General features: G+C 57.5%; 1 protein-coding gene across 1 annotated transcript in view; it reads right to left on the minus strand.

Annotated features, from left to right (window-relative positions):
- Window positions 1-22,704, minus strand: part of NCS1 (neuronal calcium sensor 1) — a 55,936-nt gene extending 33,232 nt beyond the window's left edge. The window contains exon 1 of the mRNA XM_070378842.1: window positions 22,220-22,704. Coding sequence (XP_070234943.1) covers window positions 22,220-22,283 — 64 coding nt within the window. The 5' untranslated portion in view covers window positions 22,284-22,704. The remainder of the gene's footprint in view (window positions 1-22,219) is intronic.
- Window positions 22,705-26,351: the final 3,647 nt, after the last annotated feature.

Consider the following 26,351-nt stretch of genomic DNA (forward strand, 5'->3'; position numbering starts at 1 on the left):
CTAAAGGAAATCAGTCCTGAATATTCATTGGAAGGACTGATACTGAAGCTGAAACTCCAATATTTTGGCCACCTGATGCGAAGAGCCAACTCATTAGAAAAGACCCTGATGCTGGGAAAGACTGAGGGCAGGAGGAGGAGGGGACGACAGAGGATGAGATGGTTGGATGGCATCACGGACTCAACGAACCTGAGTTTGAGCAAACTCCAGGAGATAGTGAAGGAAAAGGAACCTTGGCGTGCTGAAGTCCATGGGGTCACAGAGTCGGACACGACTGAGCGACTGAACCACAACAACTATGGGTGTGAGAGAGATGATGGGGATGGTGGGGGGAGCTGCCCACAGGCAGGCACTCAGATGCCCGGACAGACTCACTGCTCGTTTCGTTAGGAGCAGCTGCGGTACAGAGGTGACGTGGGACCGTGTCCTCTTCCCCTGGGATGTGCCCTGAAGTATTTAGGGGTGACAGTCAGGATGCCTGCAGCCTCCCTCGAGAGGTTCAGAAATACACATGCACATATTTAGAAAGAGACAGGAAGCAAACGTGGCAAATGCTGACAGCTGGCGCATCGAGACGACGGACACACAGGTGCTCACGGCCCCAGAGCCGCGCTTGAGCTTTCAAGACAAAAAGCTGGGGGGAAGCTGTGGCCTCATCAGCCCACAGCCTGTGTGCACCCCCTCACAGCGCCAGAAGAGCTGAGGGTCCTGCTGGGGGGCCACGCCCCCGGCAGCTCCAAGGACCACAGGCACTAGGAGGGAGGAGAGGGCGAGGGGACAGTCATGGGGCCCCTCCGTCTTCGCTCTCTGCCCAGATACTAGAGTGACATTCCCAGGCTCAGGCTCCCTGCTTGGTCCCATCCCCCCATCCCTCCGAGTCTCCATTCAAGTGTGAAATTAACATGCATCCACCGTGGACTCCGCAGGTCCGTGCCCAGGGCTCAGGGCCCAGGATGCATGAAGGTCATTTTCAGGGCGACCAACCCCCGGCCCCTGCCCGCCCCAGTCCAGTGACGCCCTCAAGCTTCTCTCATCGGTCCCACCTCCAGGCCTTTGCACCGGCTGCTCCTTCTGCCCAGAACCCTCGCCCTCACCTCTGTCACCTGGGTAACCTCTACAACACTTTTCAAGTCCCATCTAGGAAGCCCCCTCTTTGGGAACCCCCTTTGTGTGTGGAAAGCGCAGTTTACATGGAGTCTTGTCTTTCCATCAACTGTACAACAGAGGCTCAGACAGGGCGCTGCAGACAGGGCCACGCCAGGGAGAAGGGGTTACAGGACATTGGAAAAATAGGGCAGACCGCACAGAAGGCTCTGGCCGTGTGCCCCTGGGCGAATGAACTCACATCTCTGAGCCTTGGTTTGCTCATCTGTGAATGTTAAAGTGTTAGTCGCTTACTTGCGTCAGACTCTTTGCAACCCCATAGACTGTAGCCTGCAAGGCTCCTCTGTCCTTGAAATTTTCCAAGCAAGAATATGGGAGTGGGTAGCCATTCCCTTCTCCAGGGATCTTCCTGACCCAGGGGTCAAACCCGGATCTCCTGCACTGCACGTGGCAGTCTGAGCCACCAACGGGAGAGCAGCCTCTCTCTGAGAGAAGGGGTGAAGTTAGAGTGCTCGGTGTGACGCCTGGCACCCAGCAAGGGCTCATGAGAAGCCCTTTTCCCCCTCATTTTCCCAGATGGATGCTAAGCCCCCAGTGGTCAAACGCTTCTCCTAGTATCACCCTCAAAGCCCAGTCCCAGTGTCCCGACGTGGGAGGCAGAGAATAGACCCTGTTGATTCCCACATCGTCACCACACCACTCGGCTGGGTTGGGAACGTGTCCTAAAACATATTTCTCACAACGTGTTTACCTTCACCATTACGACTGGCTCCGGCCAGTTTTAAAAACAAGCTGCCTTTCTCCCACCTCCAGGCTCATTAGGGAAACCGGTATTTTAAGACCACACGGCCCAAACTTGGAGAGGCTCTGGGTCAGCAGCCTGTCTCAACTGCTGGTAGACTGGCTGGCTCCAAAACAAGTGACTTATCCTCTCTGCGCCTCGGGGTCCTCATCCGAAGGATGGGTACAGATGCCTAGCAGGCAGAGCCATCGGGAGGATTCTGGATAGAAAATTCCCAGCTTAGAAGACAGCTGGGTGTCCACTGGACTCCCTCCTGCTGACCTGCCCTGAGCACCGGGAGCAGCGGAGCTAGAATGGGCTGCTGGGGGCTCAGTGTGGAAGGCGGGGCCTAGCCCCTGCCCCCCTACCCAGTCTTCATCCCTGGCTGTGGTGGGGGTCCGCCCAGGCCCCCTGCTCCCCTCCCACGCCCAGAGCCATGTTCCCGGGCACTCCTCCTCCCTTGCCCACAGCTCTGTCTGCTGGGAAAGAACATGAGAGCCGGTCCCTGGAGTCCAGGATAAATGTTGAGTCTGATTTTGATTTCCCTAAAGCAAAATACCTCTCTCCTGATGGAAGCTCAGCTCAAACACGGTGGGAACAGACAGCAGGGGCTGCAGCCCCCACAGAGGCGCTTGGAGGACCCCCTGCGGGTGGCCTCCCCGGGCCGTTCTGCGGGGGTCCCTTTCCATCTGCAGGGACAAAGGCTGCAAGAATGTCGGTCATGCCTCCCCCGCCCCCACGGCGGCTGAAGGAAAACCCATCAGCAAAGGGGCCTCCGTTTTGATTCACACAAAAAGAAAACCTCCAGTTTGACTCACATAAAAAGAGAACATGGGGGCCGTTTGGACCTGGCCACCCGCAACCCCTCATCACAGAATCCCACCCTCTGACATCACAGATCCTGCTCCTTCCAGAAGTGCACCCCACCCCAAAGCTCCCCCCCAGGCCCCGGGCCTCCTTCTTTGCTAGGCCTCCAAATATTGGGGTTATCCAAGTCCCCGCCTAGAGCCGTCCTCTGTGCTCTCTGGGGGGGTGGCAGCACATGCACCCCACACCCCTCCCTCCAGACTTCTAGCTCCTCTTGACAACCCAGGGACCCCTCATGGACCACATGGCCCAAATGTACCCCCATCCCAGACCAGACCTCCCCTCCTGGGTCCCCAACCTGTAAGCACTCCTTCTTCTTGCCTTACCAGGCAGTCCCACCCATCCTGGCTCCCTGAAGAACACAAGAACACCCCCACCATCCAGGGCCGACCCGGAGACCCCAACCCCAGCCCAGGGCTGTGCCAACCTTTTCCCATCCTCCCATCTGGGCCCCACCCGGCAGTGGCCAGAGGCCCTAATTTGGTCACATCCCTCCCCTCCCAGCAAAGCTTCTTCAGAGAAGGGAGGGAACGTGCTAGTGGGCCAGGTTGCAGCCCCCTGCACCACCGCAGCCTGGCCCCCCCAGCCCAGGGTCACGGACGCCCACCCTCCCCCAAGGGGCAGTTGCCCGTAGGGAGGATGGTGGCCTTGGGACATTGTGGATTTCAGGGCTCTGCGGCTCCCTTCCTGAGTGACCTGTCACTTCCCAGGTCTGGGCCTCAGTTTTCCTGCCCCTCCTGCTGCTCACGGCAGCGTCACCTGCTGTGCCAAGTGTGAAGGGTGGCACCAGGGGGATGGGAAGACAAGAAAGAGCGTTCGATAAGGCCTCCGAGGTTTCCCACCGGAAGGGGCTGGCCGCCCGAGGGCTGTGTGAGCAGGGCTCTCTCTGATCCCCCAGGAACCACAAGCTCCCCGAGCCCCGATCACTCCCCACCTGAGCTGTCCCAGACCGATGAGTCACATACAGGTCCTGGGGTGAGCCCGCATAGACCCCATGGGCACATCCCGGTGCTCCAGAGAGGAGCAGACGAATCGTGGCTGCCCCCAACCTGGGGCCACCTGTGGCTTCCCCTCTGCGGGGGCAGGGGCGGGGGGAGGGCTCCTGAGACCTCCACGCCTCCACGAGTCAATGACCATGGAGGCTCACAGGCCCCCAGGCAGGAGGCCCCATGGGGGAACACCAGGAGGGGGCTGAGAGGAGACTGCAGGGTGAGCACCCGCCCTGGAGCAGATGACCTGGTGACCTTGGCCAGGGGCGGCAGGCGGGCTCATCCGTGACACGGACCCTCCAGCAGAGCCGCCGCTAGAGGAGAGTAAGGCGTGCCTCCCACTGCCATAGCCCTGCAATGAGATCGGACCGTGCCTCTACTGAGCTGGGCACAGAGAGGACCGGGTGCCCTCCAGCCCGCCCTGCACCTATTTTCCATAAATGCCCAGATGCGGGGGAGCTGGGCTCCAGGGCCAGCCTGAGTTTCATCAGGAAGGAGGCCTGGCCTCCCGCCCAGGCCTCCCGCCCAGCACTCCCGGGCGCTCCGGGAGCCCCTCGCCCTCACCCAGAAGGAGCCAGTCTCCCAGAGCCCAGCCCGCTCAGACCTCCCCAAGGGTGGGGGGCAGCGGCCCGGCCCCCATGGCTATTTCCACCCTCATTGGCTGAGCTCCGGCTGGTGGGGGCCCACGGCTCCCTGCAGGGCCCCCCTCCCCCGCCTGCCTCACCACCCTGCACCCTCTGTGCAGGCTCGCTGAGGGGGAGGACCCAGGGCCTCAGACTGTCAGCCCTGGGGAGATAAAGACCAGAGCCGTGAGCCACTATTACAGCCACCGGCCCTGCACCCTGCCCTCCACGTGGGACTCCGGAGACCCTCACAGAACCCCAGGCTCCTGGGGTGTGCTGGGAGCCACGTTTATAGTCACCCATGAGCTGACCCAGCTCTGACCGCTCCTGGCCCCTGCTCCTTACCCGCTCACGGTGCCCCCATCCTCCACACTAAGAGGGATCAGGGTGCCGGGTGGCAGGATGACTGAGCAGTCCTGGGGCTGCTTCGTCTGCCAAAGGGCCCACTGGGGGGTCTGGGGAGAGCGCCGGGGCCCCCTGACTTCAGGAACCCGGAGTAAATGTCAGTTCCCTGACCACAGAGGGTGGGTTCGGGCGGGGAGGGGCCCAGCCAGGCCCCAGGCTCCCAGACCTGTTCTTTGCTACCCTGAACTCAGGCCTGGAGGACCCTGACCGTGGCCCCAAAGAAGCTGGGCTCTCTCCCACTGTGGGGACGGGTCCACCCACTATGTGTGACCCCGGTCAGTGCAGTCCCCTCTCTGAGCTGTGGTTTCTTCCTCCATCACAGGGCTGCTACTGCAGCCAACAAGAAGAGGTTGAAGGCGCTGAGCCCAGCAAGTGATGAGTGCTCCACATGGAGCCATGGACTCGCATGCCAACAGTCACGGTATCGGCAGAAAACGTCAGGGGTCTCACTGCGGTTGTGGCAGGATGGCACAAGTGGCTAGCGGAGCCAGGCGGTGGGGCCCGGGCTAAGACTGGACGCACAGAGGAGAAGCCCTCAAGGGAACCCAGGCCTGAGAGGCTGCTCAGGCCACTCAGATCCCAGTTCAGAGGCCCCTGATCCCACGTGGCCCCTCAGGTTCCTCCCTGAGCTCCAGACCACCCCACTGGCTGAGTTCTCGGGCTGTACCAGCCCTTATGCTGAGAGGTGAAGGGTCCCCAACAGCCCAGGCTTCACAAGAGGCAAAGGCCCTCGTCCCAGGTCACGTTCATGGTCAGTAGTGGAGGAGTGGAGGTGGGAGGTCAGGTCGACGTGACTCCAGAGCCCAAAGGTAAGAAGGCTTTAGCCTGGAGATGGTCATCTCCAAGAAGAGAGCCACCCACCCTGTGCCCCCAGGCCACAGCAAGCCTCCTGCAAGCACCTATTGAGGGCCAGGCACTGGGGTGCATGAGACTTGGAGAGCAGCAGCTCCTGCCCATCAAAGTGCCCCTTACCTCTCCTGGAGACTAAGGCCCCCAAACCCCATCTTTCTCCTGGATGCTGTAATCTTTCTGGCTTTCAGATTTCCCAAAGAGCTTGAATCTTTGTGATTCATTTCCCACTCCAAGCCTCAGTTTTCTCCTCTGACAAATGGAATAGGAATGTTCACTCGGACCCACTCACAGGTAGGTTTCCAAGGTCTCCCCAAAGGTGCCCTCCCCAGATCCCTTAAGGGAACAGGGCCAGGGCCCCCCACCCCAGGAGAGAGGGGCAGGGTCCAGGAAATCACCGAAAAAAGGTGTATCTCAAGTCATGTGTTTTAGTTCAAATTTTTCTTAGTTCAAACAGATTTTGCAGTCTATTTCATCATTTACAGATGTTTGTTTTGCTTTAAAATTAAAGTTTCAAAATGCACTGATTTTAATTTCTATGTAAGTTGAATAACTGTTCCCAAAATGTTCTCAAGTCAAACTGCAGGAAGATGTCATTTGTCTCGTGGCTTCCAGGAATAGCAAGATGAAAGAGCTGCCATATATCAGGCATGACTGTGTGTGTGTCCTAGACAAGGAACGTCTCATGCCTGAAGCTCATCCAGTGCCCAAATGATGCTGTGAGGCAAGGATTCTGAATATCCCCATTATACTGATCAGGAAACTGAGACCCCAGGGGAAAAGCCATTTGCCCAAGGACCAAAGTTAGCCTGCAGTGGAGCTGGAGCCAGAACCAGGGTCTGAGTGACAGCAGAATTTGTCCGGAAGTGCGGTGTTTGAAACATCACACAGATGTATTCTGAGAATAACCTTGCTTAACATGCTGCCTGATTCCTGCACTTCACCATCTGTCCCCCTGAATCTTTGGCTTCTCTGAATCCCCAGAAAAGGGCCACCAGGGCTGGGAAGCAGAAGTCCATAGTATCTGCTGATCTGTTAATGACTTGCTTTGATGAGGGAACCAGACCAAGGCACACTGACACAGGTTCAAATCCCGGCTCTCCCGCATCCCAGCTGTGCATCCTTGAATGAGTCGGTTAACCTCTCTGAACCTCATCTGAAAACTGAGCGTGCTAAAACCTACATACATAGCGAAGAGGCTAGAAGGAACTGGCAAAAGTGTTCACAACAGTGACATCAGAGAAACGGTACAAGGAATGCCTGTATCTTCCAAGTTTGTCCTTCCCCAGCGGCTGAAGCTGTGGGCAGGATCTGGGTCTGCCCACATCACAACCATAGAACAGCATCCGACACACAGTGGACGCTCTGCGCGTGTTCGTCCTTGTAGAAGGCACGCGTTATGCTTGATTTAGGTGGGTAAGTTGGAAAGGAGACATGCCTACCTTTAGTGTCTGAAACTCAGTTATTTCTGGCTAATAATGGACTGACCTTGGTGACTACACATGTGTTCGCTCACTCTCTCACACACGCACACACACACCAAGGTAAGACTCCAATGACTCCCTGGTTCAAGTCCTCTCTACTGACAGACTCTGAATCTTCCAGAAGAGTGGTTGATCCTGAGGGATGCGAACCACACCTTCTGCTTCCTTTGAGACCTTGAGGAAAGGCTGACATGCGAGATTTTCTCAGGACTCCTGGGGGAGAACCTCTCAAACATTTCAGAGCAGAGTGGAGTGCTCAGGGATTTGGTGCAGCCCAATTTCACGAACATTTTCCAAGCACCTGCCAAGGTCAGGGGCTTCCCTTGTGGCTCAGCTGGTAGAGAATTTGCCTGCAATGCAGGAGACCTGGGTTTGAGGTCAGAGGCTGCAGGAGGGACTGAAGCACCTGGCCAACAGGAAGGGTCTATTTCTGAGTCGAGTAATTAATTCTTTAGCTCCTATGTGACCTTGAGAAACCGAGTTCACCTCTCTGAGCCTCAGTCTCCTCACCTATAAAATGGGGATAGTGGTGGTGGTGCCAAAACCTTCCTTCCAGGGTGGTTAGAAGGAACAAACAGGATTTCTCACCCCTTCGTTCATCCAGCAATTAATTTCTGAGCACTCATATGGGAACGCAACAGTGACCTAGACACCAGTCCTTGTCCTCTAAGGCCCTGATGGAACTGTAGATTCCGACCTACAGCAGGGGACTACAGGGCTGTCTAATTATCTGTCATGTAAAGCAGGAAACTGACCCAAGTAGGGGTCAGGGTGTGCTCCCCAAGGACGGGGCCCTTACACTGACCTATAAAGGCCACCAGACCTCAGCAGGCAGAGAGAAAGGGCTTGCCAGCACTGGGGCTGCTGATGTCCAAAGTTCAGAGCATGGTGAGATCTGGGGACCACCAGAAGGGGCCAGGGAACATTCAAGAGGAACAAAGCACTAAGCCAGAAGAAGCACCATGGGACACACCTGGTGGTCCAGTGGCGAACACTCTGCACTCCCAACGCAGAGGGCCCAGGTTCGATCCCTGGTCAGGGAACTAGATCCCACTTGCCGCAACAAAGATTGAAGATCCCACGTGCCACAACTAAGACTCAATGCGGCCAACTAAATATTTAAAAGAAGAAGCCTATGATCCAGGCAGATGGAGCACAGCAAAGACTCCAAAATGGTAGCAATTGCTACTATCATTAATAAAGATGTCACAACACACAAAGGCAGGGCAGAACCAGGGCTGATAACATGAGCACCTGGGAGGGGAGGGGGCAACAAGAGCCACGGATAGTCACCCTCCGCCTATCCACCCTGTCCTGGGGCACATGGTCTCTGCCTCCTCTGACCCATAGCCCCCGCTTACTTGCTTTGTCCCTAGTCCTGGGAAAGGAAGGGATATGCGGGCTGGCCTTCATCACAGGGGCCCCCAAGGGTTCCAGGGCACACATCCCAGGGCCTGCGAGGGTGGAGCCCCAGGAGCCCAGGGTTCGCGGCCCTGAGGGTTCCGACTCCAGCTCTGGCCCTTTAAGAGCTATGAGTGGGTCATTCATTGTCCTGGACTCCGAGAAAGTCACACCCGCACACCCGCCAGCCTCACCAGAACCCACCAGAGGCAGGACCATGCCCCTGAGCACCCGCTGCTGCCTCCTCGGCCAAGGCGGGCCCCCTTTCTCCTGCCCTGCACCCCGTGTCCTCACCGGTTCCCAAGGCTGGCCCCGCCAGTGTGGCCTCTGGGTGGAGCCCTGCCTGCTGGTCAGCTGCTTCCCGGAAGGGCTCCCCGATCGGCCTCTGGCTCCAGGGCACCCCCTCTATACTCCCACCCCTGCTCCTTCGGGTTTCCAGGGCCTCCAAGTTGCCACAGCTTGATGCCTCCGGACCCAGAACACACTGTTCCTTCACTGTGAAACACTCCCAGCATCTCCCATAAACCACCCCTCCCCCCAGATCTCCCGTGGCTTCTCAGCTCCTACGTCTCCCTCGGGTCACACTGCCAAAGTGAGCAAATCAAAATTTAGATTTCACATAAACAACGAATAACCGTTTAGCATATCTGGCAACCCTCCCCTTGCTGTTATTCCGTTGCTAAGTCCTGTCCGACTCTTTGCGACCCCCCGGACTGCAGCACGCCAGGCTTCTCTGACCTTCACCATCTCCCGGAGCTTGCTTAGATTCATGTCCACTGTGTCGGAGATGCCATCCAACCGTTTCATCCTCTGTCGCCCCTTCTCCTTGGCCCTCAATCTTTCCTGGAATCAGGGTCTTTTCCAATGAGTCAGCTCTTCGCATCAGGTGGCCAAAGTATTGGAGCTTCAGCATCTATCCTTCCAATGAATATCCAGGGTTGATTTCCTATAGGATTGACTGGTTTGATCCTGCTGTCCAAGGGACTCTCAAGTGTCTTCTCCAGCACCGCAGTTCGAAAGCATCAATTCTTTGGTGCTCAGCCTTCTTTATGGTTCAACTCTAGCATCCGTACGTGGTAACCGTCCCTCCTAAAACACTGCCTCCTCCAGGAAGCCCTCCCAGGTGCACCCTAGACCCGGTGGACTCGCGTTGCATCGCACAACACTCTATCTTGTTTCCCTGCCAAACTGAATACCAGGAGGGCCAGAAATCCATCCATCCAATCTACCCTATGTCTTGGCACTCCCATGACTTTCTGGATTGGGGAGTGAGAGGTAGCATAGTGGCCCAGGGATGCCCTTGGCCAGATTCGCCCACAGGGGCACCCAGGGCCTCCACCCGTTCTCGCACGGCGGGCTGGCCCTCCTTCTCAGAGATGTGCCCAGAATGCTTCTCATGACCACCCAGCCCCCTCCACGGAGCCAGGGCAGAGGAAACACGCATCAAGGTGGGAGCAGCTAGCAGGCTCCTTTCCTTTATTTTGACGACTACTGTTGGTTTTAATTAAGATCCCATTCCGCTCAGGCCTAGCAAGGAAACAATAGCTGCCCAACGTGGCCATGTGGGCTAGCGAGCCATGGAGAGTGGCAGGGCCACAGGGGCCTGGGGCAGGACCCCCTCCCTGCCAGCAGAGGCTTTGAGCTCCGCCAAGCTCTCCGCCTGCCCAGCACACACACCATATATTTTTGAACAGAAGGGAAGCATTCGTTTTTTTTTCCCCCACAGTGCCAAAAATAGCCCCATCTCCTGCCTTTGAACAGGAATCTTGTGGTTCCTACAAAGAGACAGTGGCAGGAGGGGCCTCAAAGGAGGGGCTGAGCTGATTGGCTGGACCCCCTCCTTGTCTCCCCAGCCCCAGCAGGAGAGAGGGGCTGGGGTCCTCGCTAGGCCTGACCTGCTGAGGCCCAGCCTCCCAGCACCTACCTTCTGAGGCCCACCTCTCCCCAAGGTGTGGCAAGCCCCCTATCACCCAGGCCAGGAGGTGGGAGGAGGCCAGGCAAAGGAATATCAAAGACGAAGATGGATGAGAAGAAACGTCCCTCATCCACTAGCGTGTGAGCTGATGGGTTTGTTTCCTTCCTTTTGACAAACGTATTCCAGGCTCTGTCCGAGGACCAGGGATAGAGCAGTGAACTGTGAGACCAGACGCGGTCGCATCCACAAGGTGCCCACAGCCCGATGGAAGTAGGGTGGGTTACACGTGTTCTCATTGCCAGATCTGGGGCAGGCACTGGCTGGGCCCAGGGCACCTGTGTGGAGGGGACTTGGGCGCTGGTTTAAGCCGAGTGTGGGCGGGGGTGGGGGGTCCCGGGGTCAGAGGAACGAGACAAATGGGAGGGTCAGATGAAAAGCTGTCCTAGTGGGCACTCATCCCTGGCGAGGACCCTCATGTCACCTGGCTGCAGGCCCGCAGTGGGGGGCGTTTTCCCATTTTACGCGTGAGCCCCCCAGGACTCAGAGAAGGGTTTCGAGTCTAGGATGTCCAGGCCCTCTGGCCAATGTTTTCCACCTTCATTTCATCCACCACCCCGGGAGGCGGGGCTATCGTCACCGGCCCATTTTACAGATGAAGTGAGGAGGCTCCATAAGAAAGGGCTTGGCCAAGATCGCAAAGCTGACGAGAGGAGCTGGGAGTTGTACCCAGGCCTGGCTGGTCCCTGAGGGGGAACTCCTGACACTACTGACAAGCCATCTCAAATCCTGTCCCCTCCCCCGCCTCCACCAGGTCACTGGATCTCAGATCCTATTTCCTCCCCCACCCCTAGAAGAGAAAGCAGGTGTCAAGGTGCGAAGACCACAGGCCTGGGAAATGGAGTTGTTGTTGTCCAGTCACTAAGTTGTGTCTGACTCTTTGCGACCCCATGGACTACAGCACATCAGGCTTCCCTGTCCTTCACTACCGCCCACAGTTGGCTCAAACTCATGTCCATCGAGTCGGCGATGCCATCCAGCCACCTCATCCTCTGTCATCCCCTTCTCCTCCTGCCCTCAATCTTTCCCAGCATCAGGGTCTTTTTCAATGGAAATAGAGAACCGGGGATGTAAACCCAACCAACTCTGCCTTCCTCCAAATCCAGGGTCCTTTCTGGTTCCCACAGCAGCTTCCCAGTTTAAAAAAAAAAAAAAAAAGAGGCCACTTTTTGCCCCCGAAGGCTAGAGCAGTCGGGGAGCCAGAGGCTGAAGAAAGAGAGAATGGCACTCTGAGCCCACTTCCTAGCTGAAAACCCAAGCTTGGAATGAAAAAAAAAAAAAAAAAGCAGAGTGCTATTTCTGCCTTGGGTTAAACATTCCTCAAAGCCACATTCCTCTGCCCTCCTCCTCCTCCCCTGCCAGGGAGTCCAGAGCTCAGTGTGGCCCGGACGCCCCGCCAGGTTCCGGGGCCACCTCGTGAGAGCAGGAGTGCCGGAGCCAGCAGCTGGCCCGCACCCGTCCCGAGCACCCTGCTGGGCTCCCAAGGTAGGGAGCACGGCCTCCTTGGGGGCACGGTCAGTCAGGCTTCCCTGCCGCTGAGAAAAGGCCCATCTTACTGAGAGTGCAACAGATGGGGAATGGAGACCCTGAGAAGTGCCACCCAAGGCCACGGCAAGTCATGGGCTGGAAGGGGGATCCCAGACTCTGACTCCCTGGCAACTCCCCGCCCCCATCAGATGGCAGGGCTGGGGCACAGATGGGTCCCACCCGGGTCATCGGAGGAGCAAAACAAAGCAACACGTGGACAAGCACGTTGGGAAAACCAAGCTTTCTCCAGAAGCACACACAGGCCTGCACTGTGCTCCAGGCTGGGCACTGAGCAAAGCCCTAAATCCACCAGATGTGTCCCAGCTCTCAAGTCGCAGACGGTGACCCAGGGCCCTGCGACCTGGCCTCCAGACCCCACGGTCCTCTGTGTCACTGTGCCTGTGAGCCCCCGGGAGGACTCCGCGTCTTCCTTGGTCCAACAGACACTTCCCAACGCACCCCACCCATGCCAGGCAGGGCCAGGGCAGGGCAGGGTGACCGGGGCACTCTGGGCCTCCACGGCCTCACCTTGGGCTGCCCCTCCTCAGGCTGCCCCCGATCAGCTTCCCAGCCCCCAGTCTGTAAGCTCCCTGAAAGCAGGGGACACTGCACAGTGGGGTGCTCTGCTCCAGAGCTCACAGGCTGGGAGGCTTCCCTGAGGTCAGCACAGGGTCCACACAGGTCAGAACCCAAGGCCCCCCCCATGGATGGGGCAGAGCTAAGAAAGCCTCAGAGACGGGGGTGCGGCCCTGCCCACTGCATGCACGCTCCTGGTGGGGCTCCCTGGACTCGTCCCAGCCCTTCTCCTGCCACCTGCCTGCAGGTCTCAGCTCTGCCCCAGAGGAAGCCAAGCGCAGCTGCCTCCAGTCCCCTGCAGAAATCAGAACAGCAAGACCAGTGGGGCTGGGAATTCCCTGGCGGCCCAGTACTTTGGACTCCACACTTTCACTGCCAAGGGCATGAGTTCAATCCCTGGTGGAGAAACTAAGATCCTGCAAGCCACACGGCACCATCAAAAATAAATAAGATCAGTAGGGCTGTGTGTGTTTCCAGCTGGAAGGATGCTACCACCACCCCACCATCCAACCTCCCATCCGGCCCAGGCATCCAGGAACACCTTGCAATGTCTGATACTCTGGCAGTTGCTTGAATGCCTCCACTGATGGGACGCTCACTACCTTCAGCAGCAGCTCCAAGGTTATAAGGCTCACAGAGATGGGACGCTGGCCCGGGGTGGGAAGGGCATGGCATTGGCAAGACAAAGGTCTAAGTCTAAGCCTGAGCCCCATCTTGGCCGCTGACTGGCTGGGCGGTCTTAGGCATGTCCCTGAACCTGCCTGGGCCTTGTTTCCCTCATCAGTAAAATGGACACAATAGTTCTCACTGCAGTGAGAACACAGGAGGGAATTCTGTACTCAGCATGCTTGGCACTGAGTGTCCACTTGGTAAACCAGGATGCATCCTTACTCTCATTCCTCCCAGTGACATTTCCCCACGGCTCGAGGGCAGGGGGCTCCCAGAGACCGAAGCCTGGAGGCCAGGGCAGGAAGGGAGAGACGTGGCAGCCACGTCACCTGGCCCTGGGGCAGGCAGTTGAGCAATGAGTTCTGGCCCAGCCCCAGCTTGTCTCTGCCTCCCACCCAAGTGCCCCCACCCCCACTCTCCTTGCACACCTACATCACAACCTGCTCAGACCTGCCTTCACACACACCGACATGCCGCTCACCCACTCCTGACACACGCCACGACCCCATCACTCACACTCGGTGTGTGCCCACGTGAGCCAGGGCTGAACACCCACTCCCGGCACCCACAGTCACTCACGCTCACCCACACCCATGCCCTTAGCGTCTCGGCGCACCCCCACCCCCAGCCGCACAGGACCCCTCCTCCAGGCCCAGAGTCAATTTCCCCCACACCCCCCGCCTGCATCACTCACCAGGTGTGTGCCCTGGGCCAGCTGCAGTCCCCTCTGAGCCTCAGTTTCCTCATCTGTAAAGCGGGGACCACGTAGAGCTCCCAGGAGGAGTGGGTGACAAACATGTGAACCCTAAGCTGGGCCTGCATCCCACAGACGTGATTTAAGGCCCAACTCTTGCCGTGGCGACAGCTTCTGATCCCCACGAGTCACTGCTCACGGGCCCCCCGTCACCAGTGACGCACTCAGAGGGAGCACCGAGTGAGCCACCAAACTCAGTGTCTCTGCCATGTCTGACCTCACACACAACACCCTGTGTTATGGGGGGCTTATGATCCCCTGGTGGCTCAGAGGTTAAAGCGTCTGCCTAGAATGCGGGAGACTAGGGTTCGAACCCTGGGTCGGGAAGATCCCCTGGAGAACGAAATGGCAACCCACTCCAGTACTCTTGCCTGGAGAATCCCATGGAGGGAGGAGCCTGGTAGGCTACAGTCCATGGGGTCGCAAAGAGTCGGACATGACTGAGCAACTTCACTTTCACTTATGATCCCCAGCTCACAGATGAGAAAACGGAGGCATCAGTAGAGGAAGGACGTGCCTGTGGCCAAGCCAAGTCATCAGACGCCGGAGCCCAAGCACATCCCATCCCTGGGGTCCAGGATGGGGATGGGAGGCACTTCCCCAAAGGAAGTCCCACCATCCGGCAACCTGAACACCGTACAGAAAGGGAAACCGAGGCCCAGAAGGGGCTAGCGACTCCAGTCGCTGTCCAGGCTGCAGCGGTTCTGGGACAGAACCCCAGGCAGATGTGTCTCCAGTCCCCCCAGGCCCACGTCCACGCAGGATCCTAAAACCCAGCCTTCAGGAGCCGGCCTACCCTCCCCACCTCCCAGAACAATCTAGCCACCAACCCGCCAGGCCAAACACGGAAGTCTTCTGCATTTGCCACTTACTCCCAATTCAGTCAAGGGCCCGTGACACTCTACCCCGTAACCTCCCAGGGGGGTGGCCATGAACTGTCCCCTGATTCTGATGGCCAATCAGCTTCCATCCCGTGAGGTCAATTACTGGCACTTACTGGCATCGATTCCTGTGCCTGCTGATGGGCACACACCAGGCACCCAGAGCTCAGAGATACATGGGGAAACACAGCCAACACACGCTTGAGCCCTCACCACTCTGCTGTCCCATCCCTGGCTGGGAATCTGACCCCAATTTCACATTATCTAGAAATTTGAAATGTTAATTTATGATGATCTCTGCCCCGGCTTCCCTTGTGGCTCAGATGGTAAAGAATCTGCCTGCAAAGCAGGAGACCCAGGTTTGATCCCTGGGTCGGGAAGATCCCATGGAGAAGGGAATGGTAATCCACTCCAATACTCTTGCCTGGAGAATTTCACGGACAGAGGAGCCTGGCGGGCTACAGTCCATGGGGTCGCAAAGAGTCAGACACAACTGAGCGACTAACACTCTCACTTTCTTCCCTGGTAGATAGGCCACATGCAATACCAACTATTTCATCTCATAAGGACAGTAAGAAGGAATCTCTTTTTAATTTCTGTTTGTTTGTTTTTCCTTTCCTGAGAGCAAGAGAGATTTAGGACAAGATGAACCCCATCAAATTCAATGACATCCTCATCTCTACCCCAAAGGCCAACTCATCATGGCACCGTGGGAGGGACCCGACGGGAATGAGCCATCCTAGGTTCCTGCCCTGTGTATTTGCCACGTGGCCTTGGGAGAGATATTTCACCTCTCAGGTACTCGACTGGTCCGCTAGTAAAATGAGAACATTGAACTGCCTGACCCCAAAGTCTCCTCTAGCTCAAAGATTCCAGGATTTTATTTTATAGTAATCAAAGAAATGAATATTGAAATAGCGAGCTACTTTTTTCTTCATCAAGTTGGCAATTATTAAGAAAAGAATAATACTCGGTGCTGGCAAGAATACAGTGAAATAGGCACTCCCTCATCCACTTTTGCTGAAAATATAAATGGGAACATATTGATACTTTGTGGAGAGCAACTGAACAATTTTTCAATCAAAAGCCTTTTAAGATGTTCCCAGCCTGTAATGCCACAACTTCATTTGGGGAAATTTATCTTCAAGAAGAGACACGTGCAAAAATTTACTACAGAGATGTTTATGCCAAGATTTGGTACAAAGATGGTTGTCATAGCACTGTTTACACTGGGGAGAAAAGAGCAATCTACCTGTCCAGCGGCCTGGGATTAAATAAAATATGCTGCACTTATATGATGCATCATTTAAAAATCATGTTTTAGAAGAGCAGTTAATGATGTGGGCAAACATTCACAATTGTCAGATTTTTAAAAGTTAAAGAGTATATAATCTCAAATTCACAAGGTAATGAAACCTATGTACCAAGTCCTATTGAGTCTTCCTCCTAAATATATGTAGGATCTGTCTTAACACCACCTCCTCTGATGAACCCCCAGTCTATCACCACAATCACACGACTTTGATTGCAACCCTCTTCTCCAATCCACTCACTGATAAAAGGTAAAGATGCTTGCTCAGTAGCGTCTGACTCTGCGATCTCATGGACTGTAGCCCACCAGGCTCCTTTGTCCATGGAATTTTCCAGGCAAGAGTAGTGGAGTGGGTTGCCATCTCCTTTCTAGTGGGTCTTACCGACCCAGAGATCGAACCCTCGTCTCTTGCATCTTCTGCATTAGAAGGCGGATTCTTTACCACTGAGCCACCTGGGAAGCCCTCCATTCATTGGACTATGTGCTAAAACCATATCTAAACCCAAATCTAATGTCTCCACCACCTCCATCCATGGACTCCCATCCTACCCATCTCAGAAAATGTCCAAGTCCCTTCCTATGGTCTTTGGATGAGGGATGGCACGAGCCCCGTGCACTGGCCGGCTATGTCGGCCCCAGAGGGGCTCAGGCCTGGCCTTGGGAGCAGAGGAGGCTGGGTCCAGTCCCGAGGCTGCCACCAGGAGAAAGAGCTTTCCCTGACACTGTGAGATGTGAGATGCCAGAACTCTCTGGGGTGGGGGTGGCGCCAGATGGAGCTGGAGGAGGCAGAAAGCCGGAAGAGGTGTTTGGAGGTGGCCCGGGCCCTGGGGGCACCCCTGCCCCTCCCTGGCCTCTGTTTCTCTCATCAAGGGACAGAATGTAAACCAGTGAGACTGTCCCGCTCAGGAGGACAAGGACTTGCCTCCAAGGACCAGCTACGTCCGGGAGAGGTTTAAAGGGTCCCCCCCAGAACCAGGCAGCGTGCTAAATCCTCTGACTCTGGGGCCCCTGTGATGTCTGTTTTTGAGAGGAAAGTGAGGCCCCAGGACATGAGGCTTGCCCAAGGAAAGGACCAGAACCCCAGCACATCCGGCCCCTGGGGTCTACGGCCCTCTCGGAGACTCTGTGGCTAAACACCCCCCACTCCCCTCCAGCCCACGCTTGGACCTCAAAGCCCTCTCCCCTTTAGACCCACAGAGTCACTTGGGCAGGTATTGCAGATGAGCAAACTGGGCTCAGAGAGGGTGAGCGACTCGCCCAAGGTCACAGAGCGTGAATGAGGACCCGGCCCCATTCTCCAGAATACGGAGTTTACAACGGACTTGATATTTCTTGCCCAAAGGCCCAGCCCAGCATTAAGAGTCTAACCTCGATTCCTCCTGCTGGTGCTCTGTTTAGTTTTCAGTGGAGTCAGGGAGCAGCCTCCTGGGTCTTACCCGCATGCACACATGATGCAGAGGGTTTGCAGAAGCCACCTTCCTTCCTAAGGGCCTTCCTTGTCCTGAGTGGCTTATCCTTTGCCTGGTGGTGGGGCCGTCCACACCCCGACTCGCTCATTTATCTTAGATCCTGCCTTCCCCACAGCAATGTCTTGCTCTCTCTGGCCAAGCAGATTGGGAGGGGGAAGTGACCCTCAGAGAGTATCCCTTACCCTGTAGGAAGGGACCCTCTTGGATCCTTCCCAAAGCCAGAGAGACTGGTGACAACCAGCATCTCTCAACCAGACCTGGGATCCCCTTCTCTGCTCTGGGTCGCAGAGGCCTTAGCTGCTGGCTCCCCCAAAAGCCCAGCCAGCTGCTCCTCCCTCCACATTCTGGGCATCAGGGAAAAGGCCAAAGAGACTCCAGGCTGGCGACCAAGAATGGAGGGAGAGGTGACCTCCTTTGAGTCTTGGAAAGAGGGTCCATGGGGAGAGCAGTGAGCACCGTGAGGAGAGAATAAAGGGGGAGAGAGGTGGAGCTTTCTGCCTCTTGGAACCGGCTGGCCTGGGTCCAGAAGCCTTTAAATGGAGGCAGCTCAGATCACAACAAATGGCTGAGTCCCACAAGCTCAGATTTCCGGATGACCTGCCTGGTTTCCACCTGAGGGCAGGAATTACATCTCTCTCATTCACATTTCCATCTCTGGGCCTGGCACAGAGTGAGCATTCAGGGAATGGTAGATCAGGGCAGCCTCAAAATTAACAAGTGCTGGGGATGGGGGCAGGGAGACTGCTGCAGGTACAAGAACCTGCTAAGACTCGGGCCAACCAAAAGTCTCATCATTCTATGCCCCCTGAGTGCCAGGCACAAAGACCAGGGTCATGGAAGATTCCTCTGCAGAGAGATGAGAGGTACTTTGCCCACAAGATATATCTGCGACCAGTTCAGGATGAAGCTGAACTGTATAGTCAAAACAATGCATTAATTATGATCACTAACATGTATCCTTAAATCCTTGACAAGTGTGTGTCACATGTTAAGGAGCCAGCTGGCTCAGAGTTAAAGAATCCACCTGCCAACGCAGGAGACATAAAAGACGCGGGTTCGATCCCTGGGTCAGGAAGATCCCCTGTAGAAGGAAATGGCAACCCACTCCAGTATTCTTGCCTGGGAAATCCGATGGACAGAGGAGACTAGCGGGCTAGAGTCCATGAGGTCACAAAACAGTCAGACACAACTGAGCGATTAAATAGCAACAACCATTCACCTTGTATCATATTGTGTGCAAATTATCTTGTTGCCTTGTCACATACCCTCGGAATCAGGTACCATGAGCACACCCATTTTGCAGATGAGGAAACTGAGGCTCAGTTAGGTGAAGAGCTGGCCTGTCCCATAGCCTGGGCACACAGGGTTGACAACAGCCTTAACAACAAGCTGGACACGAGCAGGCCAGACCTCATAGAAACCAGGCCGCTGGCCACACCGAGCACTGTTCGATGAGTCCCAGCTGGGCAGGGCCTGCACCTCCCGCAAACCCCCTGCTGCCCCTGGATGTGAACTGTGCCGGAAAGGGGTGAGGATTGGGTTACGGGGTGCTGATGACTTACAAATTCTTATATGCAGGGGAGGAAAGAAGTCTGCTTTGCAGTGTCAAGGCTGAATGATGAAGCGGTTCAGCTAGGCTGAATCCAGATGTGCCTAGGGAGGGCCGCATAGTGGGAGCTTCAAGACTGCCTCCTGCTTACACACACACACACACACACACACACACACACACCACCAAGATCATCTCTTCCAAAAACAGGAGACTCCCCACCAAGGATGGCAGCTGGCACTGAGGCGTGAACATCTGGGGATCCCCTGGGGGTCCCCTGTAGCCTTTGGCAGCGGGTTGTGGGTCACCCGAGGTGGTGACCTAGGCCACCAGGTGATGCTGACACATGCTGGGACCCCCAGAACCAGCTGTGGGTCTTGAGCCCGGAATCCTCGGAACCAAGGTCTGCATGACAGACACTTGTCAAGGAGACAAATGCCTGGGCCCAGCTCAGACTCTGAGAATCGGAAATCTGGGAAGCAACCAGATCCGGGCACCTTGGTATTTAACTGGGGCTCTCTAGGAGATTCTGACATTTGAGAGTCCTCCCTAAGTGCTCCTCTCTGGACCCTGTACAAAACACAGAATCCCTTGAACAAAGAGCAGATGGCTCCACGCCCTGTCACCAGGAGGCCCAGCTGGGGGCTTTAGAACCAGCTGGAGGCTTTCTCTGCTGTTCCTGCTGGGAGGTTCTTCATTCAATAGAGACCTGTGGCCCTACTAAGTGCCAGCACAATCAGAGAAGGAAGGGCCTGCCCTAGGGGAGTGGACACCGGCAAGGGAGACAGACAGAAGGCCCATTAGCCCGCCACCATCTCCGTCAGCCCAAACCCAGTAAGAGATCCTGAGAAAAAGTACCCAGCTCATTCACTCCCTCAGCAAAACTGTTCCAGGTCTCCAAAGGCCTTTAAAAATAGCCCGGCCCGGCCCAGCACCACGGGGCTGGTTCCCAACAAGGCCTTGTTGACTCAACTTCTTCCGAACTTGCTAGATCTGCCCAGAGAGAGGGGAGTGGACAAAATGACCTCCCCAGGAACCTTCCCATCTGAGTCTACCAACGTGAACTTAGAAACCAGAAAGAGGAGAAGTGTCTCTGGATTTCTCAGGGTGAGTTTTGAGGTCTCTCGAAGGGCATAACTTGGGAGCCGGACAGCCCTGGGTTCAAGTCCTGGCATCGCCTGGTGACAGGGTTGCTGTGGGATCTTGGGTCCTGGGACCACTGTGAAGACAATGCATTAGCAAAGCAAGGAGCGTGCTGCGTGATGCGCTCCAGGAGCAGGAACCTGGGCTTCACTCAGCTCACAGGACCTCCCCGCTCCCCTCCATGACGGAGACACCCTGGAGCACCCAAGCCCACCCCTCCTTTGAAGCCCACTGTGCTCTCTGCCTGGAAAGACCCCCCGTGCAGCCTGCCTGCTGACAGCTATGGGTCACATCCAGATGGAGCCTGCAGGAAGGCCCAGCAAACCTCACAAAACCGCAGCCGAACTGGAAAGGACCACCTGCCCAGCTCGGAAAGAGGATGAGAGGAATAAGGATGGAGTCCTCCAAGCCTCACTCCCTTTGAGGAGCAGCTGCTGGGATGTGAGCACAGTGCTGCAGAATTCCACTGGAGAAGAGCCAGTACCTCTAGCGGACGAGCTCCCACTCAGGAAAGCCCCCTTCATTCCAAGCACATGGGGACCAAGGGGCACGGACTGGAAGTGTGGGCTCCGGCAGACCTGCAAACGTGCTCAGAAGATCAACGGAATGGGGTTGGGGGGCGGGGAGCAGAGGTTGTGCAATGCACCACCAGAAGCGGAGCCTCCATCAACGGTGCAGCTGGTGGTCAGTCTGCCACCTCCAGGGACGGCGCAGAGCTGCCGGATCCACACAGCTGCCCAGGTACGGGTTCTGAATTCCAACCCAAGCCCAGAATCTCTGCCCCCTTCCCAGTCAGATCCAGGCAGAAGCCCTTCCCCACCCCTCAGCAGTCTTTCTTGAAATCCCCCAAAAGAGAACCTCTGTGGGTCAGGACCCAGCGCCATTAACCCTTGGCGTGCCAGGGGTATCTCCCAGAGGCTTGCAGGGAAGGGAGAAGTCTAGGATGGAGAAACTGGAGATGTGAGCGAACTGGAGAGGTGTGGAGTCGGACAAGTGGAGAGAGACACACTGGGACAGACCTAGCAACATCTGAGATGGGCAGACCCTCCTCTCAGGGGTGCCCCAGATGGTTACAGGATGCGTCGGGCCAGATCACCTGGGGCTGCAGAAACCCACTTCCCAGTCTGGCAAGTAGAGGTGGAAGCCAGGAAGGTGAGATCAGGGCCAGAGGAGAGATCAGCGCCAGAGGAGAGATCAGCCTGGAAGTCCTGCAGCCAAGAGTGCGCCCAGGACCCTTCGCTGCCGCCACCTCTCTGGCAAGTCTCACCCCTCCCCAACACCCCCTAACACACGATCAGGGCCAGGGAGGGGGCGACAGGCCAACCTCGCAGCAGTGGCAGCGGCAGTAGCAGCAGCGGCATCATGATGCATGAATCACCCGCCCCGCCGCCAGTCGGCTCAGCGCAGCCGGAGCCACCTCGCTAGCAGGCGCCCCCTCCGCGGCCCACCGCCCCTCGCTAGTGCCCATCCCTGCCCTTCTGGACAGCTCTGCTGGGAGGGGGCCGCGAAGGGGCCGGGGCCTGCCTCCCGTCCCGGGGGTGGCCCGGCGCACGCTGACAGGCGGCAGACGTCCGGGGTGCGCGTGGAGACGGGGTGGGAGGGAGGGGGTGCCCTAGAACAATAGGGCCAGGTGTGAGGCTGGGGGCGCGGCCGCGAGCTTCCGAGGGCCCCGGGGCGTTGGGGGGCAGAGCAGGGAACGGCCGAGGAAGGGTGGCTGCCTCGCGGGGAGCTGGCCCCTTGGGGGCGGACACGGGGGGCGCGGAGCGGGCTGGTGGGGGCGGGGGGCGCCCGTGGGGGGAGGGGCGCGAGGGGACGGAGGCAGCGCCCGGGGGCGCGGGGCGGGGGTCCCAGCGCGCGCACTCACAGTAGGTTTTCCTGGTCAGCTCCTCCACAACTTCAGGCTTCAACTTGCTGTTGGATTTCCCCATCCTCGGCGGCCGCGGCCCCCGCGCCCCGGGCCGGACCCCGTCGGGGCACCCAGCGGGAGCGGCTGGGCCGGGGCGGGGCGCGCGGAGTTGGGGGGGCGGCGGGCCGGGCCGGGCCGGGGCCGCGCCTTTGTCTGCGCCGGGCCGGCGGGGCCGGGGCGCGGGGGCACCTCTCGGCAGGCCCGGGCCGTCCGGCCGCCGCCCTCTCCGGGCGCCGCGGCGCGGAGCTGCGCTGGGCTGGGCGCCGACGCGGCCGCGCTGTCGCCGCGGTCGTCCCTGGTTACTGAGCTCCGCGGCACATGCTCGCTGCTGCGCTTTGCTCTCGCCGCCGCCCCTGCGCTCCCCGCCTCCCGCCCGCACCGGCGCGCCGGGGGTGGACCCGGAGCCGCCACTCAGCGCCCGGCGCCACCTCCCGCCCCGCACCCGCCCGCCCGGCCGGGCCTGCGCCGGCGGATCGGCGGCCCAGGGGAGGGCCGAGCCGGGCCAGCGGAGGGGCGTCCCCCCACCCCCGGCTTCATCGGTCCCCGGGCCGGGAGGGCGAGGTCACCCCCACCCCCGTCACCTCCCTGGCGGCGATCCGCGGCGCTCCGGCCCCCGCACCCAACCCCACCCAGGGCGGAGCCGGGCCGGGGAGGGCCCGGAAGATCTGACGTGAATGAGGCCGAGGCTCGGGCCCGGAGACATTCATTCATTCGACACGGATTTGTGGGGCGCTGGGGATGCCGTGGAACAAGACCGGCGCGGTCCCAGCCCTTATGAGGCGAGGGGTGGGAGAGGGGACCACAGGGCTCCGCAGGATGGCATGTGTGGTGGCGGGGGGCACTTACCTGCCCGGGGAAGGTGACCTCCAAGCCCGGAGAAAGAGAGGGGGGCAGGGTGGCTGGGAACATGTTCAAGGCCCCGAAAACCTGGAGGAGGGAAGGAGGCCTGAGTCCCAGGAAGAGCGCCTCTCGGGCACATGCACATCCCGGGGGTATGATGAGCCAGAAGGGCGAGGGCCGGTGGGGACAGGCCTGCCCTCTCACCAAGGAGCTGGGCCTCCGCGATTTAACAGGGTCAAATCTGCCTTCTCTGCATCTCCGGCCTCAGTGTGGAGGGGCTCTCTGGGCCTGAGCTGAGGCCCAGACCAGTAGCCAGGGCTCCACCTGCGTGGACAGAGGCCACGGATGCGGTGGGGGGAAGTGAATGGTTAGGGAGCATCTACAGGGCCTTCCCCAGCCACCTCATCTCCAATGTCAATGTGATGGGATCTCTCCTCTCCCTTCCCCAGCTTCATCTGTTTTTCTCTTTAGCAACCATCACAGATTTCATTAGCAGATTTTTTTCATCATGGTTCGCTGTCCCCTCTGCTAGAGTACCATCTCCGCGCCCCCTACCCCCCCCCCAGGGAGTCTTGTCTTACCTGTAAATGTATCTCCAACACCTAGAAGGCCCCTGACTTGCAGTGGCCATTCCGCAAAGCTCTGTGAAGGACGGAAGGGCTTTCGGAGGAAGGACACCAGTGCTGGGGCCTGGGAGTGGACAGAGCGAGGCAGGAAGTGTGGCCCTCCCTTAGGCCCGAGGGGATGAGGTGGTGGGCTTGGTCTCTTTTCATCCCCATGTTGCACAGTGTTCAGACCTCAGGGGATCCGGGAAGCCCAGAGGAACTGGGGAGACAGAGATCCTGCTTCCCAGCCCCTCCAGTTGCTTCCTCCTCCCTCCAGATATGTCCAATCCAGCTTTTCCCCTGAAGGCCTTGCCTGGGTCTCTGGCCCAGGAGGACTTGCTGGCCTCCTGGAGTTCATTCTGTCAAGAAAGTGGGGAGGGCATGGACCCCAAGATCTGGGCCCACAGTTGGAGGCACCTGGGTTAGACTTGGGAGCAGGATGTCTCAACTGCAAGGCCTGGCTCAGAATGGACCCCAGGGAGGGGCTCGGAGCTGACCAGCCCAGCCCGAGTGTCCTGTCTGGGAGGAGGGGCAGCCAATACGGGGACCAGGGGCAGATCAGGATGGCAGTGACAGCTGTAGCAGTTAAAGGACTTCCCCTGGTGGTCCAGGGGCTAAGACTCCACGCCCCTACTGCAGGGGGCTGGGGCTCCATCACTGCTCAGGGAACGTAACCCCACATGTTGCAACTGCGAGTTTGCACGCAGCAACTAAAATTCCCACGTGCTGCAGTTGAGACCTGGAGCAGCCAAATAAATACAGAAAAATAAATGTTAAAAAGATATCGCTTTACTGGGGGGAAAAAAGTACTCGATTCAGGGGAAACCTGTGGTCCATTTCCTCAGGGAGCTCAGGGACCCCCTCCTCCCCTGCCTGCCCCACAGCGGTCCCCAAATCACACTCATAACGAATGCCATGAAAGGACGTGAACCAGGCACAGAAATGCCTGTGGGGGCAGGGAGGCTCCTGGGGGCTTCCCAGATTCACAAATGGTCACTCAGCAAATATTTACTGAGCACCTATTATGTGCGGGGCCCCACAGGATAGAGACCAAACTCTTCCTGTTGGGGAGCACACAGTTAACGAGTACTTTTCTGAGCTAAGTCGCTTCAGTCGTGTCTGACCCTTTGTGACCCTATGGACCATAGCCCACCAAGCTCTTCTGTCCTTGGGATTCTCCAGGCAAGAATACTGTGGGTTGCTGTGCCGGAGAGTGATATAAACATAAAATTCATGAGTGAAATATATAATGTCAGAGATGAAAACATAATAAGGCAGAGAAGGGAGATGGTAAGTGCTGGAGCGGGAAGTCAGGGGTGTTCACTAGCAGTGAGGCCTCACTGAGGATGCGCTGTTTGAACAAGGACCTGAAGGAGGGGTCTCCCTGAGGTGGAGCCCAGTCGGCCTCTGGGTGGCTTGGCAGGGGTGCAGCGAGGTGAGGCTTGGAGAGTATAGAAGAGGCAGGAGATGAGGTCAGACTCAGAAATCTGTTGATACTCACCTGGATCCCTGGGCTGCTGAGCACTGATGCCAGGCAGGCAGGGTGAAAACAGGGACCTTTGGGAGGTCACAGTCATCAACGGGGATGGTGGTGGGCGGGCCTAGCGCAGCGGGGAGGATATGGAGAGAACTGGTTAGACTCGGTTATATTTTGGAGGCAGCGATGGTGAGATAGCTGAATAGATTGGGTGGGGGTGTGAGACAAAGAGAGAAGGGAGTCAAGGTCCAGGCTTGGGATTTGATCTGAGGAGTGGGGAGTGGTCGGGTTTGCAGGTGGGAAGAGCAGGAGTCTGGTTCTGGACGCTAGAGGTATGAGATGCTTCTTAGATGCCCAAAGCAGAGATGCTGAAGAAGCAAGTGATACAGGCACCTGGAGTTCGTGAGCAGGCCCAGGCTGCAGGGAGTAGCTGAGGAGTCCTGCTGGCAGAGACACAAGTTAAAGTTCTGTGACAGGATGGTCAGTAAGGGAGCTAGTGTTGTCAGAGGACTGAGCCCCAGGGGTATAGGCTGGGGAGACAGGAGATGTGGGCAATGAGGTAGGAAGAACACCAGGAGCCTGGGGTGTCCCACAAGTCACCAAAAAGAGGGAAGAACACGTATTAGGAAGAGAAAGAGAGATACACAGGAGCTGGTCTGGGGCGAGGCTGGGCAGGGTGTTCTGGGTCCTCATGATGTGGGAACACACGTGGGGAGGTGCTGGGTCTTGAGGCCAGCCTTCCCCTCTTTCCTAACCTGGATTTGGGCCCAAAGGGTCCCCGCCCACACCCAAATGCCTTACCCCGAACCATGCTAGACTCAGCACTCAGATTCACTCTCTGAGGCCCTGGTCGTTCTCACGAGAGCACTGGTTCCAGTTCTTTCTCCCACAGGAATTTGGTGTTTAAGGTGAAGAAAAATGTGCAGCTGGGCTTCGAACCAGGATTTCACGACCAGATTTCCACCTCAGAGGTTCCTCTCTGCTGCTATGGATTGGAGGGGGCCAATGAGGGACAGAGGCCAGTGAGGAGCCAGGGAATCAGGCCCACTGATTAGATGGGGGTTGGGAGTGAGAGAGAGGAAGGGACCCAATGGATCTCTGGTGGAGGGGGAGCCCGGCAAGGAGCAGGTCATAAACCAGCGCATATAGAATAATCAAATTAGTTCCA

Source organism: Bos mutus, chromosome 11, assembly GCF_027580195.1.
Source record: "Bos mutus isolate GX-2022 chromosome 11, NWIPB_WYAK_1.1, whole genome shotgun sequence".
Classification (NCBI taxonomy): Eukaryota; Metazoa; Chordata; class Mammalia; order Artiodactyla; family Bovidae; genus Bos; species Bos mutus.